Raw genomic sequence first — 18,864 nt, 5'->3', positions numbered from 1 at the left:
AAATAAAATCTGCTCAGTCTGTAATTTTTACTTGTATGTCTATTTTTCAGGCAGACCATTTGGTATTATACTCTTCTTAGTCAATGACTGTTTCTTCTACTTGTGTCCTAGTTATGACAGAAACTGCACACATCAAATTTCTGTCCTATAATGTTAACTCACTTTATACACCAAACGAGAGAGCAAAGAAGAAGAAGCAAAGTCTCTCTTATGAATGGAGTGTTCTTTGGTTGTTGATCTCCTTTTTGATGTTTGCTTTTTTTGCTTCACAAAGTCCTTAAAAAATGAATTGTATTCTGGCTATAATCTTAATTATAATCTTAACATATCAAGATCAATAAAAATAAAGTTCAAATCAAGGTTGGACTTTTGTCCAACTCAGCAAAAACTGAAAGTCCTCAGTAATACTAATATACTTTATTGTTTTCATGTCTTTTTCTCAATATAGATCTGCTCCTGTAACATAAGAGTGTTTGTTAAGCAAACAGACAAACAAACAAAAAACATATTCATGAGAGAAATTTTTAATTGGGCTTCATTGTCCATGTCTTGAAGCTATGCGGAATTTCTCAGTTGTGACTCAATTTATCCTTCTGGGCATCCCTCATACAGAGGGTGTGGAGATCATGCTCTTTGTCCTGTTTTTGTCTTTCTACATCTTCACCTTAGTGGGGAACTTGCTCATACTTTTTGCGATTGTCTCCTCCAGTCGGCTTCACACTCCCATGTACTTCTTCCTGTGCCAGCTGTCAGTGTGTGATATATTTTTTCCCTCCGTTAGCTCTCCCAAGATGCTGTTCTACCTCTCAGGAAATAGCAGAGCCATCTCCTATACAGGCTGTGTTTGCCAGCTCTTCTTCTACCATTTCCTTGGCTGTACTGAATGTTTCCTATACACAGTGATGGCTTATGACCGCTTTATTGCCATATGCTTCCCTCTAAGGTACTCAATAATCATGAACCACAAAGTGTGTGCCATCATGGCTGTGGGGACATCATTTTTTGGCTGCATTCAGGCTACTTTTCTGACCACTCTAACCTTCCAGTTGCCCTATTGTGGTCCCAATGAAGTGGATTATTACTTCTGTGATATCCCTGTAATGCTGAAGCTGGCTTGTGCAGACACATCAACCCTAGAGATGGTGGGTCTCATCAGTGTGGGGCTGATGCCCCTCAGCTGCTTCCTCCTCATTCTCACCTCTTACAGCTTCATCCTTTGCTCCATTCTTCAGATCCGCTCTACTGAGGGCCGGCATAGAGCCTTCTCTACCTGCAGTGCCCATCTCACTGCCATTCTCCTGGCCTTCATGCCAGTAGTCCTCATATACCTCCAGCCTACTCCCAATCCCTGGCTTAATGCAGCAGTTCAAGTCTTGAATAACCTGGTGACACCTATGCTGAATCCTTTGATCTATAGCCTAAGGAATAAGGAAGTAAAATGTTCTCTAAAGAAAATGCTACAGCAAGGGCCTATTCTGTCTAAAAAGTGATAAAGGCTTAGATTCTAATACTTTAATACTATAACTTCTTCAAAAACCTTTCCTTTCTGTGCAATACATAACACAGATGTCACCACTGCTTTGAAATCTTGAAGATTAAGGGAAAACAAACTTAAGATGAACTAATAAATTATTTTATCAGCAAGGACTATCTCTTTCCAATTAGCAAAATGTCTGGAAATTTCTCTTCCTTTGATTGACTTACGCTCTTATCTCTACAACTGTACTTTTACCTCTTAGTTACTTCATCAGCACATGATTTTCTCATTATGTCCCTAAATATCTGAAATAAATGAGCTTTTATCTCAACGTCTTGGTGCTCTTGGTAGAAATCGAAGAATTTCAATCACATGTCTTTGCCATGTATTTGTGATTTCTGAACCATAACTGAAAAGTCATGAATCATAACTAAGATATTTTGAAAATGTAAACCAAGATGGGACCCAATTGTGCTTTTATGAATAAAAGAGAGTACTTATATCTTCAGTCACCTATGAAGACTTTATGTTGTTCATATACCAGGAGTGGTAAAAGAGAATTTATAGGTAGTGGATGAAGAAACTTTGTGAGTGGCAGGCAGATACTGTTGGTTGTCATTTATAGAAAATTTGAATTTGGATCTGGAATTGTCAACACATATAAATACCTTTTCATCATCTAAGCTGTAGTTCATTTGTCATTTCACACACTTTCCTTATGCAGGAGCTGTCATTTCTATCCTGTGGATTTCCTTTTCTTCTGTGTGCATCAAAGATATACATGTAGAATCCCGTCTTATTTATTTATTTATTTATTTATTTATCTATTTATTTACAAATAAACAGTGTGTGAATTTGTGTGTGTGCATGCACCCATGAGTGCGTGTATGTATGTGTGTATGTGTATATGTAAATGTCTGTATCTTTGTGATATATTCTGTGTATGTTCATATGCTTTATTGTCCAGAAGATAATTGCAAATTCTTTTGAGGGAAAGTTAGAGAACATGCCTTAAGTAAATTCTGGGATCTAAGTCAAAGTCTCCACTTCATTATTCTTGAAATTATATTTTTTTCAGGTGTCTTTTCTTTTCTTTTTCTTTTTTTTTTTTTGCCTTTTTTATATACCTTTTCTTTAAAAGAATATTAATTATCTGTGGGTATAAGAAAAACTATTTATCTCGGGTATACTAAGTTTCTGGGATAATATCCATTTATCAGTGAGTATTGGAAACAATCACCCATGGAAGGAGTTACAGAGACAAAGTTTGGAACTGAGACCAAAGGATGGACCATCTTAGAGACTGCCATATCCAGAGATCCACCCCATAATTAGCCTCCAAACGATGACACCATTGCATACACTAGCAAGATTTTGCTGAAAGGACCCTGATATAGCTGTCTCTTGTGAGACTAGGCCGGGGCCTAGCAAACACATAAGTAGATGCTCACAGTCAGCTATTGGATGGAGCACAGGGCCCCCAATGGAGGAGCTAGAGAAAGTATCCAAGGAGCTAAAGAGATCTGCAACCCTGTAGGTGCAACAACATTATGAACTAACCAGTACCCTGGAGCTCTTGACTCTAACTGCATATGTATCAAAAGATGGCCTAGTCGGCCCTCACTGGAAAGAGAGGCCCATTGGACTTGCAAACTTTATATGCCCCAGTACAGGGGAATGCCAGAGCCAAAAATGGGAATGGGTGGGTAGGGAAGTGGGGGGAGGTTATGGGGGACTTTTGGGATAGCATTCTAAATGTAATTGAGGAAAATACGTAATAATGAAAAATATTTTTAAAAATAAGAAAAACTATTTATACTGTAGCTATATATTTTGGTTGTATAGTAAAGTGGCAATTGCAAGTTTCCTTCCAAGATTCATGAATTCACTTAGCTCTATGTAAGAACAGCTAATGAAAAATAGATTCCATGAACTAGAAAAAGAATAAGTAGGGCCATAAAGGTGGGTTTGGGGAGAGGGAAAAAGGGGGAGGGGAAATGATATAATTATAATATAATCATGAAAAGTATAATAAATAATTTCAAAAAACATTCATTAAAGAATGAAGTATGATATAAGCAGTGCTTTCTATTCACTGAACAAATAAACATTAATGGAGTGCTTGCTCACTAATGGGATGCTAAAAAATGGAAACCAAATGCTGATTAATGAACTGTTAGGAAACAGTACTGACAGTGGGCAGATCACAGAGATGGCAAAACCCTGTCAAAGGCTACCTTGTCTTAGATGCCTTCTCTAGTCCCAAAATAAAATGGCTTGGTTCTATAACATGTACCAAAAAAAAAAAAAAAAACCCAAAAACAAAAAACAAAAAACAAAAAAAACCAAACAAACAAAAAAACAAAACCAAAATCAAACATATAATCATATAATGTATTTGGTAGGTAGAAGAAGTTATCTATTTTGCTTCACTGTCACAATTTATGAGAATTATATTGTACTCAGTAACTTGGGTATAATAATATTTTTGCTTAAAAACATCTTTCAAATTTTTACTAAAATTCTTTTTAGAAATATAGATGAAAGTTTTGTGATACATCAAACCTTTAATCTAGATCTCAAATTTGGAGCTTTCCTTAAGTATCTATATTCTCTAAATGTTTGTAAAAATAAGAATTATTAATAAAAATTTCTATTCTAAAATTAATAATCTGTTAATTCATAACAGAATCTTATGGTTATAGGTAGTATACTTATTCATTAATGCAAAAGAATAAATCTTCATGAATCTGATTCATAACAAATCACACCAATAGTCAATAGTTGGAAGAGACATGTGGGGTCTTTTGAGTATACCCCTGCCTGATTCAATTATTAACCAGTGTTGTCAATATGAACACAACTGATACAATAAGATAAATAATTATTGAGCACATAACACATTTTGTATCTTTTATCATTGGAAGACGCAAATTCCAAAAGCATGTAATAGACATACATTAAAATTGATAACATCAAAATAGCCATAAAAAATCGAATTTTGGCTTTAAATTATACCAAATAACACTTACAAGTGCTAAAAATTTAAAATTTATCTCATTCAGAAGCAGATTGGCTGTCTTTTGAATGACTAAGAACTCATTTAGCATAATGTACAAATATTTCAACCAGATATTTCTTTAAATTATCATACCATGATGGAACGGATAACAACTCAAATTGTAATAGACTAAAATACCCTGATGATCACCAATAACTAAGTAAATATACTGTCATAAATCCATACATACAATAAATTCAAAATAATAAAAATGTATTTATATATAATATTATATGATTATATTGATAAAGAAAACCTAAGTACATAATAATAAAATATCTATTTGTATGAAATGATAGAAAGGCCAATCTCTAATTTACTGTGACTATGTGAAAATCACCTATTTCCTATGGGCTGAGGTCAAAAGAAGAGTCATGAAACAATCAACTGCTTGTCATTTTGACAACAGCAATAGTCCCAAAAATTTATGTGTATCAAAAGTAAAGTTTGATCCTTAAATATGTGCAGTTCCATGTGCTTGAATTTCTCCATGATAAATTTGTACGTATAATGTTTCCCTGAGTAAAAAATAAATGGCAAGAAACATAAAAATTATTATAGAACTTCTATTAGTGTTTTGTCAAATTTGTAAATTAATTTTAAAACTAGAATCTTTAAATGTTAACATATTCTATTCAAGAATTAAGAGGTTTTTTTATTTGTTTATTTAAGTTTGCTTTTGGATGTATTGGGTGTATATGAGAATTTCCTTCAGATAATTTCTTCACTCTTTTTTTTTCAGTACATGCACATATATTCTATTGTCTCTTCATTCCAGTGGGGTTTAAATCGTGTAGCTACATATATTTCCTACTGAATTCTGAGTATTAATTTATCTCTCAATAGCTTACTGAAGTTTTAGATTAGTTTTATTACTAATTGTCTAGGGATTTAGCAGTAAGCTATTATATTGACTGCAATTAAAAATAACTATTTTCCTTCTATCCTCATTTTTACACTCTCAGGGGATTCCTTATATTTCAGCTAATTGAATGATAATTTATACTTAATAATAATCATAATGTGGTGGGTGTACAGTCCTTTATCATTGTCTTAGTGTAAGGAGCTATTGGCACATGAAAGTCAAGACCTAATGGAAAGTGAGAATCTTGAATATTTTGAATAGAAAAACCATACATTAAGTTACGCTAAGCAAAAACTACACACTGAAACTGCCCATCTGCAACTGTTTTCTCCTGTGTTGTTTTTCATTTTCTTGTGCATTTGTCATGTCCTCTCAAGTATTAATGAATGGACTCCACAAGCCAGTTGCATATTTTTAAATATTCAGTATTGGTGACCAGTCTGCCAACTCTAATATTTCAGGTTTTCTTTTTAAAAAAATGTACAATTTGTTCCTTGTCTACTTCATATATATGTTTTATGCATCTTGCATTTTTATTCTTTAAACTCCAACCTGTCTCATTTCTGTCCTTCTCATTTTTGGTCCTCGTTTCCCTAACAATATTACTTCACATTATCTATACATTTTGCTGTCCTCTGGTTATGGCCAAAAACATTTGATTTGCAGTCTTGGGGTTAGAACCATGTGTTGGATTTTCATGGCCACTGTACTGATACTACTGAAGATAGTGGTTCCCCAAACTCCAGACTCCATCAGTAGTCTACTGATCAGTTCTGTGATGGGAAATGCTAATATTGATTTTCCAATAGTCATAATTACAAGTTGTCTTCTATTTTGTTTATACCCTTAGTCAAAATATATTCTCAACACTAAAGAAGTTTCCATTTATACTGAAGAGTGGTAAATAAAGACTAATGGTTACCTGAAGTGTTGGGGAAAAGTGAAAGGTAAAGCCTGAAGCTTAATCAAGTCATTTGTACTACTATCCCCTCTAAGGCTCAAAAAACATTAAATATGGAAGGTAAGGAGAGAGAATAAGACCTGGAAGATAGGAAGAAAGGAGATAAAATTGTATCATCCAAATATGACACAGTCATTGAAATCTTGAATTAAAGAAGCTGAGCTTTTTTTATTGAGGCTGTTTGACAGAGCCAGTCAAAATTATTTCTGTGTCCTGAAATGGTCCCTGATACCACACACCCTATGTCTGAACTCCAAACATAGAAACATTTCAGTAATCAACACTGAATATTAGGATGAGAAGATTCAGATTAAAGAATATCTGCCATATCATTCTTTTTATATAATAGAAAAAGTTTTTTCCTGTCAAACAATGGTATGATGTTTACAAAATCATTTTCTATTTTGTTGAAAAATTGAACATGGTACAGCATTTTTAAAAGAAACATGGATATTAGATATAGCTACATTGTATAGTGTTTACCTAAAACATGAAATCCTCTGAGATTAATCCCAGTACCACAAGCAGAGATATGCTGAATATTTCAAGAGAGAAATAAAAATGAATAGAAAAAAATTATTTGCATTAGTACAATTCACTTCTACCATGTATCATATGTTGAATGTAAAACTTATCTCCCTGCCAGACATTTGCCCAATGCTTTCTTCACATCTTTGTTCCTCAAACTGTATATTAATGGGTTCAGCATGGGGATCACTGTGGTATAGAACACAGAAGACACCTTCTCTTGCTCCAGAGAGTTACTTGAAGGAGGCTTGAAATACATGAAGGTGATAGACCCAAAGAAGATCCCCACAGCCATGAGATGAGAGCTGCAGGTTCCAAAGGCTTTGGACCTGCCCTTTGATGACTTGATGTGAAGGATGCTGCAGAAAATAAAGACATAAGAGATGGCAACAGCTAGAGTGGGCACCAAGGTGTTGAAGCCTGCAATGATGAATAGAAGAAGCTCATTCAGCTTTATGTCAGAGCAGGAGAGGTTTAGGAGGGGAAGAACATCACAGAAATAATGGCTTATGACGTGGGATTTACAGAAGCTCAGATTCATCATAGCACTTGTGTGTGCTAAGGCAGAAACAAAGCCTAAGATGAAAGCAACCAACACTAGCAGTGAGCAAAGTCTGGAGGACATGATCACATTATACAGCAATGGTCTACAGATGGCCACATAGCGATCATATGCCATGGCAGTCAGCAGGTAGCCCTCAGCCACCACGAAGATCACAAAGAAAAAGAGCTGGGCCATGCACTCTGAGTAGACAATCAAATTTTTCTTCCCAAGAAAGTTCACCAGCATTTTGGGTGTAATGACAGTGGAATAGCAGAGATCAACACAGGATAAGCTGCTGAGGAAATAGTACATAGGAGTATGCAGCAGTGGACTGACTGTGATGAGCAGGATCATGCCCAGGTTCCCCACTGCTGTCACCACATAGATGCCCAGGAACAGAATGAAGAGGGGCAGCAGGAGTTCAGGCTGCTGTGTTAATCCCACCAAGACAAACACAACTGTTACAGAATGATTCCCAGTGCCCATTCTTTGAAAGTTTCTGGAGAAATAGAAAATACATATTTTATGTATTAATATGTATTTAGTTTAATATCATACTAATATGATATTAGTTTATATATCATATTAGTTTAATATCATACTACAATGAAGATGCCTGATCTCACATAAAAACTAAATATTTCTTTTTAGAAGACCTGTACTTCTCTTCCAAATGAAACTAAAAGTTAAAACAGAAGTTACAAAATTACCAATTTATTATTTTCATTTCCTGTCAAAGGCCTACATATATCTCCTTTAAATTTCTAGCTTGTGAATTTTTATCATAAAATAAAGTGCTTTCTTACTGAATTTGAAAGATTCCTCTCCTGTATGTAGAAGCAAAATAAATTTTGTCCCAAGAAGAGAAAGAAGCATGTGAAGGCACATGAAGAGCAAAACTTCTGAGTGTGTTTTCTTCCCAATTTAAACCACAACTCAAGGAGCTGAGACAGGATTGATGTGGCTTTGACAGCAGTTATGGCCTTATACATTATATTATCACTCCTGGTTCCATTGTTAGACCCCCGTCTCAAAAACAACACAAGCTATATGAACATATCCAATAAAATTTCAATGAAATAAATCAAGAAAGTAAAAAGAGGAATAGACTATGGAAGATTCTAGAACTGTTTCTCCAGTTTCTTTACATAGAGTTATATTCAAAATACCTACAAACAAAGAAATGTTAAAGCATCAACTCCACTGCACTGAAAATACTTTTTTTCTTCAGTCTCCATCTGGAGTGAAGGTGGAGATGTACATACGGAAAAAGCATTTAGTCACTACAAGAAGGAAACTGCCTCTCACTTAACAACCTCTGGATCCCTACAATGTTTATGAATGTTTATAAATAGCTGTTTCTATAGTTCATTGTGATGAAACTTTGCCTCCTGTTCTACACTTGCTTATATGAAGTTTCACAAGTATTTTTTCCATCTCAACTATTCTCAAAAGTGTCACCTGTGTAGCACGCTAATCATAAGCTAAAAAGCCATCACTCATAAAACACCAAAATCCAAAGGATAATCATTACAAGAAAAGAGCATTTTCTTCAGAGCATGCTAAAAAAAATGTTGAAAATATACTTGACTCTTCTATTAACTAATGTCCACAGTGGTTTTGACCCTAGATCTAAACATATAAAGGCATGTGATACATTTCTTTCCTCAAGAAACAATCAAAGGGGTCAATCGTTTTCTCTGTGAAATACTCTTGTCATGGAGCCACTTTTTAATGACAGTGCATGTTGTTAGAGTACAGTTACATCTTTTATTTTGACGGAGATAATGGTTACCCTCCTCCCTTCCCCTGTTCTTCCTCTCCCTCCCTTCCTATCTGTCCTTTTACACACATTGTATGTTCATTTCATGTGCTTTACATACATACATTATGACACTGAATTCTTTAAAAACCCTTGAAGGTATTTCTAATTTAGACATGTAGGTTAGGACAATATGAGAGTAGATTTGGAACTAGAGTCAAGGCTATGTGATAATACATTCTCTGGTTTTATGTAAGAGGTGTTGATATTTCATTGACATTTGTCACCTAACTAACCACAAACTTAAGAGGAAGAGATATTGCCAATGAGAACTATTTTAGATTTCAAAGGATGATCCAGATTTCAAAGCTTCTAGATGATATACAAGAGGAGGGACTTGTGGTCTCATTGAAGTGAAAAACTGAAGCATGGAGCTCATTCACAACAGGATTAAACAAGAGAGTAATCTCAGCAAAGAGTACATTATTTCAGAATTTTATATAATTTCTAGAAAATTGGGTTTGAGAAAACCATAGAAAAGGGAAAATAGATATTTCTGGCTTCAAAAGATTTTATCAAAAGGAATATTATATATTTGGAAAAACATGAAAGAATGTTCTTCCAAAGCACTCTTTAAAGAAAAGAAGCCCATGTGTGTACCTATATTTCTTAAGACAAAGAACACAATCCACAAATAAATGGTACTAATGAATTCAAATGAGTGTTTTAAAAATAGTCTCATAGTCATTGAGAGTTTGCATGAGTGTATGGAAATCAACTAGTACTCCCGATGTAAATGAAGCTGTAAAACTTCCTTCCTAACCTCAGGATTTTATATGTATTTTGCAAGAAAAATAAATTAAAAGTTGAAATTTTTGATAGTCTCAGAAGCAATGAGGGTTTCATTTCAGAGGCTGTCTTTATTGTCGAAAAGTTTGACACTTTGGACAAGTCATTTAGTGAGTTTTAATGTGAATCAAGAATGAGAACACAACTTTGTAAGAATTACTTTGACTAACCAAATTATGACACTAATCAATAGGTAATAAACATTTAAAAACTTGAATATTGTCATATAATACAGAGATATGAAAATATACAAGCTTAGAATAAGAAGTATAGATTTGTGCATTTCCTTTTCATCCCAACCACTTCATCTTTGCAGATGAAAATATATTAACATTGAAGAATATATGCCTTTTATACATTTGCTAACTTCTGAATTTTGAAGTGAAGTTAAATGTACCAAGCATTATTCTGGAGTCTGAAAGAAATTGTGGCATTGACACTGTCTCGTAGAGTTAATTCTGTCTAGTGCTTCTAAGGCCAGGAGGAAACTGAGAAGATTAATGATCTACCTCTAAAATAATTCCTTCAAAATAAATAAGAAAGCAGGAATTTCAGTTTAACAAGGAATGATATTTTTAAGGTCATTGTTTTTCTGCTCTCTTTCTTTCTGTGTCTTTCAGCTAATGTGCAAGACACAGAGTCCTATTAAATACATCCTACAGAAAAGCTTTTGGAAATAAAATACTTCAGAGTCATCGATTCCTAGTGAGGTTTTCTGTACCGCAGCTGGTTAAATTTGGACTATAAACCATTCTTTCATATTGTACGACCCAGTCATAAATAAATAACATCAAATGATGGTAGAAAAATAGACATGGGCTGTTAGCTACTGGAGAGAATACTGAAACAAATAATACATGTAAAATGCCATGAGATGTTACGTGGGCATGAACATGATGGTTATCCCAACTGTTCCTCTATGAAATACCATATTGTTGTCATAAATGACACTGGGCACTTACCTAGGTACTGCACATAAAACGAAGTTCTTATAAATTGCTTGGTTTCTCTTTTATATAACAGACTATTATTATTATAGTCAAGAAAATATCTCCTGATTTCTTTCACACATGTGTCAAACACTGTATTAAAAATTTTTTGCTCAAGTTAATTACCAATATTCACCTAATAGAGCAAATACAATGTCCTAAAGCAGATCACGTCTAGGTTCTAAGGACCTATAACCATGAGTATATTGTGATATAGCTTTTTATGTGATGCTCTTGAGACTTGAGATTTACTATGAGTACAAAAGAGTAATAAATTTACAATTCCCTATAGTCCCCAGCATTTAATAGCAGCGAAAAGGAATGACTTTGGGGCCTCATGTTTCCATCTGTCCCAGGAGTAACGATGATGGTTGGAAAGAAAGTACTTATTTCGTATTTACAAATCATCTATCAGGACACAAATTAAGTTATATATCAGTTCCTTTTTTAAACTAAGTTTATTGATTTCCTTTTACAGAAAATAATTTATTTTGCTTGTCTTTAGGCAACTTAAAATTCAAAAAGAAAATAAAGAATTATTTATACTTTCTTTGGGGCCTTTGAGAGAGGTGCTAAGTTTAAGAAGAGAAACTAAACAAGGTAAAGTACTCAAGATATCATCACCATGTGGCTGAGACAAACATGTGCATGAACCAGACACGATGCTTTTGAAAAATTTCCTTCACTAATATATTCAGAGATTTGGACCCCACTATTAGATACAGAATTCCTCTCATGGTTTGTTGTTGTTGTTGTTGCCCTTCTGTTTTATATTGAGGTACAACCTTGCAAAGGAGTCCATAGACTCAAATATGCTATTTTCTTAACTCAGCATACAAGTGCTTAGATCACCCATGATCTAAATGCTTTGTTTTTTTTAATTATTCCTTTATTGAAAATATATTTTCACACATATTATATTCATACTATGCTTTCCTCTTCTACTGATCCTCCTCAACTTCCCTCCTACCTGAATTCAAAACCTTCCTATCTCCCATTAGAAAACAAACAAGCTTCTAAGGGATAATAACAAAAATAAAGTAAAATAAGATAAGATAAAAATAACATATCAGAATAGGGCAAAACAAATAGAAGAAAATAACCTAAGAGAAGGCACAAGAAACAGGCAGAGATAGATATTTGTTTGCAATTTCAAGGATCCCATAAAAACTCTAAACAGGAAGCCACAGTATATATGCAAAGAATATATACATATATATATATTCCATTTAGTATATTCCATTTAGGGACATTAAGAGAGGAAGATTTCTCTCAAAGATACCTCTGTGTTTGTTTCCATTGGCAATCTATACCTAGCCATGCAGTCTGCTCTTAATTGTAGTTTATTTACCCATAGAGACTTTCTTGGAGAAAACCAATTTTCATTTGCAACTTGTTACCAATAGCAGAGAGTTCTGGGTTAGAGACAGGCCATGTGTCTACTTTTCCTTTCACCTATACGACATCTGTTGCAGATTCCAGATGGCCTTATGAATGCTGCCTCAATTTCTGTTCACATGTAAGCCAATACCATTGATGTTGTCCCTTGAAGTTCTCTATCCCCTCTGGATTTTATACCCTTTATGATTCTTCTTCTACTTCCAGGATATTTCCCTAATAAAGTCTTATGCAATATAAATAGACATATTACAGATATGGTTTTCTAAGTTATGTACCTAAATATCACTCTTAAATATTTTTTAATTGTTAGAAAACTGATTAAATTTAGCCATATTTTACATATACTTTTAAAATTTATTTTCTTTTTTGTTATTAATTAATTAAAATCTCAAATGTTGCTTTCACTCCCAGTCCCTCTCTCATGGATTGCTTTTCACAGTATCACTATTTTTCACTGTGTTAATACTACCAATCCATGCATATAGAAGACTTTTTCATTTTCTGAATTCTTCCATTTCTTTCTTCAGGGACTTGAAGTGCTAATATGAGATTTCTCTAATATCATTATGAAAATATTTAGTGCTATGAACTTTCCTCTTAGCACTGATTTCATTTTGTCCCATAAGTTGGGGTATGTTGTCCCTTCACTTTCATTGAATTCTTGGAAGTCTTTAATTTCTTTCTTAATTCTTCTCTGAACAAATTATCATTGAGTAGAGAATTGTTCAGTTTCCATGAGTATGTGGTCTTTCTGTTGTTTCTGTTGAAGTCCAGCCTTAGTTTGTGGTAATCAGAAACAAAAAAAAAAAAAAACTATACAATGAATCAATAAAACCAGGAGCTGGTTCTTTGAGATATTCAACAAGATAGATAAACCCTTAGCCAACCTAACCAGAGGCCACAGAGGAAGTATCCAAATTTACAAAATCAGGAATAAAAAAGGAAATAAAACAACAGACATTGAGGAAATTTAAAAAATCATCAGATCCTACTACAAAAGACTATATTCAACACAACTGAAAAATGTGGAAGAAATGGACAATTTTCTAGGCAGATACAAAATACCAAAGTTAAATCAGTATCAAATAAACCATTTAAACATTTCCATAACCCCTAAAAACATAGAAGCTGTCATTATTAGTCTCCCAACCAAAAACAATCCAGGACCAGATGGGTTTAGTGCAGAATTCTATCAGACATTCAAATAAGTCCTAATATCAATAGTATTCAAACTATTCCATAAAATAAAAACAGAAGGAATACTACCCAATTAGTTCTATGGATCCACAGTTATGCTGATACTGAAACCTCACAAAGATTCAACAAAGAAAGAGAACTTCAGACCAATCTCCCATATGAATATTAATGGGAAAATACTCAATAAAATTCTCAACAATTCAATCCAAGAACACAACAAAATGATCATTCACCACAATCAAGTAGCCTTCATCCCAGGGATTCAGGGATGGTTCAATATATGGAAATCCATCAATGTAATCCACTATATAAACGAACTCAAAGGAAGAAAAAAAAACACATGTACTTTTCATTAAATGCTGACAAAATCCAACACTCCTTCATGTTAAAATTCTTGGAAAGATCAGGAATTCAAGGCCCATACCTAAATATAGTAAAAGCATTATACAGCAAACCAGTATCCAACCTCAAACTAAATGGAGAGAAAATTGAAGCAAACCCACTAAAATCAGGCACTCAACAAGGCTTCCTCTCTCTCCCTATCTATTCATGTAGTACTTGAAGTTCTAGCTAGAGCAATTAGACAACAAATGGAGGTCAAAGGGATACAAAGTGGAAAGGAAGAAGTCAAAATATCACTATTTGCAGATGATATGATAGTAGACTTAAGTGACCCCAAAAACTCCACCAGAGAACTCCTAAACCTGATAAATTTAGCCAAGTAGCTGGATATAAAATTAATTCAAACAAATCAGTTGCCTTCCTATACTCAAAGGATAAACAGGCTGAGAAAGAGATTAGGGATATGACACCCTTCACAATCATCACAATCAATATATTGGTATCTTGGTGTGACTCTAACCAAACAAGTGAAAGATCTGTATGACAAGATCTTCAAGTCTCCAAAGACAGAAATCGAAGACCTCCGAAGATGGAAAGATCTCCCATGCTTATGGATTGGCAGGACCTATGTAGTAAAAATGGCCATCTTGATGAAAGAAGTTGACAGTTGCAATGCAATTCCCATCAAAATTTCAACTCAGTTCTTTATAGAGCTAGAAAGAAATTCTCAAATTCATTTGGAATGACAAAAACCCAGGATATTGAAAACTCTTTTCAACAATAAAAGAATTTCTGGGGTGACCCGTCCAGCAGGTCCAGTTATTCATGGGTCTCGAGGGGACTCCTTGAAAACCAAATGGGGAGGGGGGGGTGAGAGAGAAACGGAGACCAAGCACAGAAACGACATGGAGCCAAATATGAATCTTGTCAAGGTCTCATTGTATTCAGCAAAACTTGTAGTTTTTATACAAAAAGATCAAAGGGGAAATAACCCTTACGCAGAAGGGCAGGGGAGGGGGCAATGGTAATTTTCTTTGGTGACTACAAGTGGAGGTGTGATATCTAAAAGTACATCTCGTGGTTCTGACATCTGCTGTTTGCGTCAGTCAGGTCTGGAGTCATCTTGTGGTAATTCTGAAACAGTCCGTTGATTACCTTCATCTGGACTTAGTCGACTTGGGGAGGAGGTCCAGCTGGGAACAGTCCATTGGTGACCTTCATCTAGACTTAGTCAGCTTGGGAAGGAGGTCCAACTTTATGTCTTAAGACATGGTAGTTCACTTGGATTATTATAAAGAATTTGGTTTTGGCTCCCAACATCTTCCCCATCTGTATTAATTTAGTAAGGCCAAGTTCACTCAGGGTGATAGAATAGTTTGTTCATCTTCTGATGAACGGGCTTTAACCATGGCTGGGGGAGCATTGACCTGATTCCTCCCGTGGGTGCAGTCATGACCCACACTTGTGGCTCTTGGTACCTTTTGGGGAGGCGGGGCAGAGCCATGGGAATTTAGAACTACCGTTGTGTCGGCACAGAGGACCAGATCACAACCAAGTTTACATACAAACCCCTTTTTAATCAGGTATGACTCTCAGGGAATTCAGAACTGGTCAAATTGGACCTTCCCTTGTGGTGCTTAGCCTCACACCCAGCTGGTGCCTATGCTGTATTCTTGTCATTATGAACCAGCATGCACAGTTCTGAGTTCTGTGCAACCCCTAAAGGGGGGTCCTCATCAACTCTAGAGTTTAGTTAGGCCTGGAGGTAAAAACGCTAAAAGCCAAATCAAGGGGAGAGGGGTCTTAAGGTCAGCTCGAATTATTTTAAGAGGTTATGGAATTTGAGCCTCTCTCCCCAAGGTGAGGGCTCACATGATATGGTCACAGCTGGAGGTTCTTTGTCTGTCTTGGTGTCTAGACAATGTTAACGAACTGAAACAGATTTACTGGAAAGAGCAGAATCTATCTGTGATTTAACAAGATGAGTTAATCATTAAAAGCCCAAGGACCAAAAGAAATTAATAGTAGGAATCCCACAAGGGGTCCCAAAATGGAAAGCAATAAGGTGGATAGCCAGGATGAGGTGGAGAACCAATTTTGATACCAAGACTTTTGTTGTTCTCGTTCTCGTTTTCTTCTTTTAAGGCTAGCCTTTACCTTGGTAAGGCTATCTTTCACTAATCCTGTCTTGTCCACATATACACAACACTCTTCTCTGAGAGCTGCGCACAATCCTCCCTGCTGTAAAAGGAGTAAATCTAGTCCCCTTCTATTTTGTAACACTACTTCAGAAAGGGATGCCAAAGAATCTGTTAACTGATCTATACCTTCTCTTAAATCTTCTAAATCTTGACTAATAGTTGCATTAAGCTCATGATAGTTCTGCACATTTTGCTGGGAAGTAACTAAGGAAGCAATGCCAGTGCCTGTCCCTGTAGACCCCAATCCCAAGAGGACCTCAAGGATCACCACAGTGACAGGCTCTCTTTTGCTCCTGCGGGACAATTCTGTGCCCTTTTCCAAAACCGTAACGAATCATCTGAATCATGAATTCGAAGATTGGGAAACAATTGGACCAAAATACAGTAATCTTTTCTCTTTATAAAATCTTCATTGACTAAATATCAGGTTAAGCCCGAGGAACATGCTAAAAAAGTATCATTAGGTGCCAATAGATATTTATAGGTATTATTTACCACAATGGTATCATTGCATATATTTTGAAGTTGGAGGGGCGGGATCATATGAGGCCCCACAACACAACTTCCAATTCCAGAAACTTCAGTTAGGATAATTTCATGGGCTCAAAGAGTAATTGTTCTGCATCATTAAGAAGGGTAAAATTATTGAACAGAGCTATTCTCTCATAGAAGGGAGGGGTGGCAGAGAAACACATCCAACACTCCTCAAAATCAGGGGAACCATCCTCCTGTTTTTTTATCTATTAGGGCAAAGGCTGAGGCATTTAAAATGGAAAGCAATAATTCAGTAGATGGCTTAGGGCCAGGAAGCATGGTAGGCTGATAAGGAATGCTCATCTGAACATGCGGGGTAATTGATTCCACTGTGGAGGGGGGGCAACTTAGCTGTTGGTTGCGGCTTGGCTGGGGAGTGATGTAGCTGGGGATTGGGACCTATGGAAGCCTTACGGGTATTTGGAATCTCTCTGAGGAGCTGAAGTTTAAAAATGACTCCTCTGTAACTCCTTCCATGGGTGTTTTGTTCCCATTTCTAAGAAGGGGCAAAGTATCCACACTTTGGTCTTCGTTCTTCTTGAATTTCATGTGTTTAGCAAATTGTATCTTATATCTTGGGAAAGGACCCAGATATAGCTGTCTCTTGTGAGACTATGCCGGGGCCTAGCAAACACAGAAGTGGATGATCACAGTCAGCTAGTGGATGGATCACACGGCCCCCAATGGAGGAGCTAGAGAAAGTACCCAAGGAGCTAAAGGGAACTGCAACCCTATAGGTGGAACAACAATATGAACTAACCAGTACCCCAGAGCTCTTGTCTCTAGCTGCATATGTATCAAAAGATGGCCTAGTCGGCCATCACTGGGAAGAGAGGCCCATTGGACTTGCAAACTTTATATGCCCCAGTACAAGGGAACCCCAGGGCCAAAAAAGGGGGAGTGGGTGGGTAGGGGATTGGGGGTGGGTATGGGGGACTTTTGGGATAGCATTGAAAATATAAACGAGGAAAATACCTAATTAAAAAAAAATGACTCCTGAGTCCCATCTCTCTTTATAAAGGTGCAGCCCCCAGCTGAGGGGACGCTTGGCGTCTTGCCAGGAAAACTGCTTTCCCTTTTCAGTAAACCTGATGATAATAGGGTTACACCAACTCTTTGAGGGGCCACTAGGGGAGAACAATTCATCATTTGTAGAATAAGTGCCATTATTTTTAACAGTAATCAGGTCCCAGGAGGAGGAGGGATGCCAAGAGGCATCTCCTGTGGTTTCACATGACCAACTGGCACAATAAAAGTCACACTCAAATCCGCACATGTGGTTTAGGGAACGGTCATGATGGGAGGGCCCTGGGTAAATATAAAGCCCCTGTGGCCGGCCATTTTGGGAGAACATCTGATCCTTGAGTGTGGCTCGCTAGGCCGAGTTTTCACATTTTCCTTCCACATTAAACGCCACCCCTGAACCCTGGGGGGCTTGATCTTGTGACCAGAATATGTTAGGAACCCCCCAATATGGGTCGGCTCCTAGCGCAAGTTTACAAACATCAGTCAATATGGAGTCCCAGTTAGGGGCACTCCCAATATGGGACCGGGAAAAAAACTATGTCTCCAGCCTGGATCTGGAGTATCCAGGTGTAATTAAAAACGTGATAGGCGTTGGTCCGGGACCCGCCGAACTTAGGAAATTAGTCTGAACAGGTGAGAGGGTGCGCCAGAGAACCTGACAGCTTCTGGAACAGGCAGAAGCACAGAGGCGCTGAGGCAGCACCCTGTGTGGGCCGGGGACAGCCGGCCACCTTCCGGACCAGAGGACAGGTGCCCGCCCAGCTGGGGAGGCGGCCTAAGCCACAGAAGCAGCGGTCGCCATCTTGGTCCAGGACCCGCCGAACTTAGGAAATTAATCTGAACAGGTGAGAGGGTGCGCCAGAGAACCTGACAGCCTCTGGAACAGGCAGAAGCACAGAGGGGCTGAGGCAGCACCCTGTGTGGGCCGGGGACAGCCGGCCACCTTCCGGACCGGAGGACAGGTGCCCGCCCGGCTGGGGAGGCGACCTAAGCCACAGCAGCAGCGGTCGCCATCTTGGTCCGGGACCCGCCGAACTTAGGAAATTAGTCTGAACAGGTGAGAGGGTGCGCCAGAGAACCTGACAGCTTCTGGAACAGGCGGAAGCACAGAGGCGCTGAGGCAGCAC

At 36.9% G+C, this 18,864-nt stretch overlaps 2 protein-coding genes across 2 annotated transcripts; one reads left to right on the top strand and one right to left on the bottom strand.

Annotated features, from left to right (window-relative positions):
* The first annotated feature begins 557 nt into the window (after positions 1-557).
* Olfr934 (olfactory receptor 934) lies at positions 558-1,490 on the top strand. The gene has a single exon (NM_146442.1). It carries the CDS (start codon positions 558-560, stop codon positions 1,488-1,490), a length of 933 nt encoding a protein of 310 aa, NP_666653.1.
* Positions 1,491-6,995: 5,505 nt separating this feature from the next.
* On the bottom strand, positions 6,996-7,922 carry Olfr933 (olfactory receptor 933). The gene has a single exon (NM_146441.1). The coding sequence runs from the start codon at positions 7,920-7,922 to the stop codon at positions 6,996-6,998; it is 927 nt and encodes a 308-aa protein (NP_666652.1).
* Between the last annotated feature and the right edge of the window lie 10,942 nt (positions 7,923-18,864).

This window comes from Mus musculus, chromosome 9 (genome assembly GCF_000001635.26).
Source record: "Mus musculus strain C57BL/6J chromosome 9, GRCm38.p6 C57BL/6J".
NCBI classification, from domain to species: domain Eukaryota; kingdom Metazoa; phylum Chordata; class Mammalia; order Rodentia; family Muridae; genus Mus; species Mus musculus.
The sequence above is the reverse complement of the archived record's forward strand: the minus strand, read 5'-3'. Positions and strand labels throughout refer to the sequence as shown.

Bases quoted from the DNA above. Each gene is read 5' to 3' on its own strand.
- Olfr934 (NM_146442.1), top strand. From the start codon at position 558: ATGCGGAATTTCTCAGTTGTGACTCAATTTATCCTTCTGGGCATCCCT.
- Olfr933 (NM_146441.1), bottom strand. From the start codon at position 7,922: ATGGGCACTGGGAATCATTCTGTAACAGTTGTGTTTGTCTTGGTGGGA.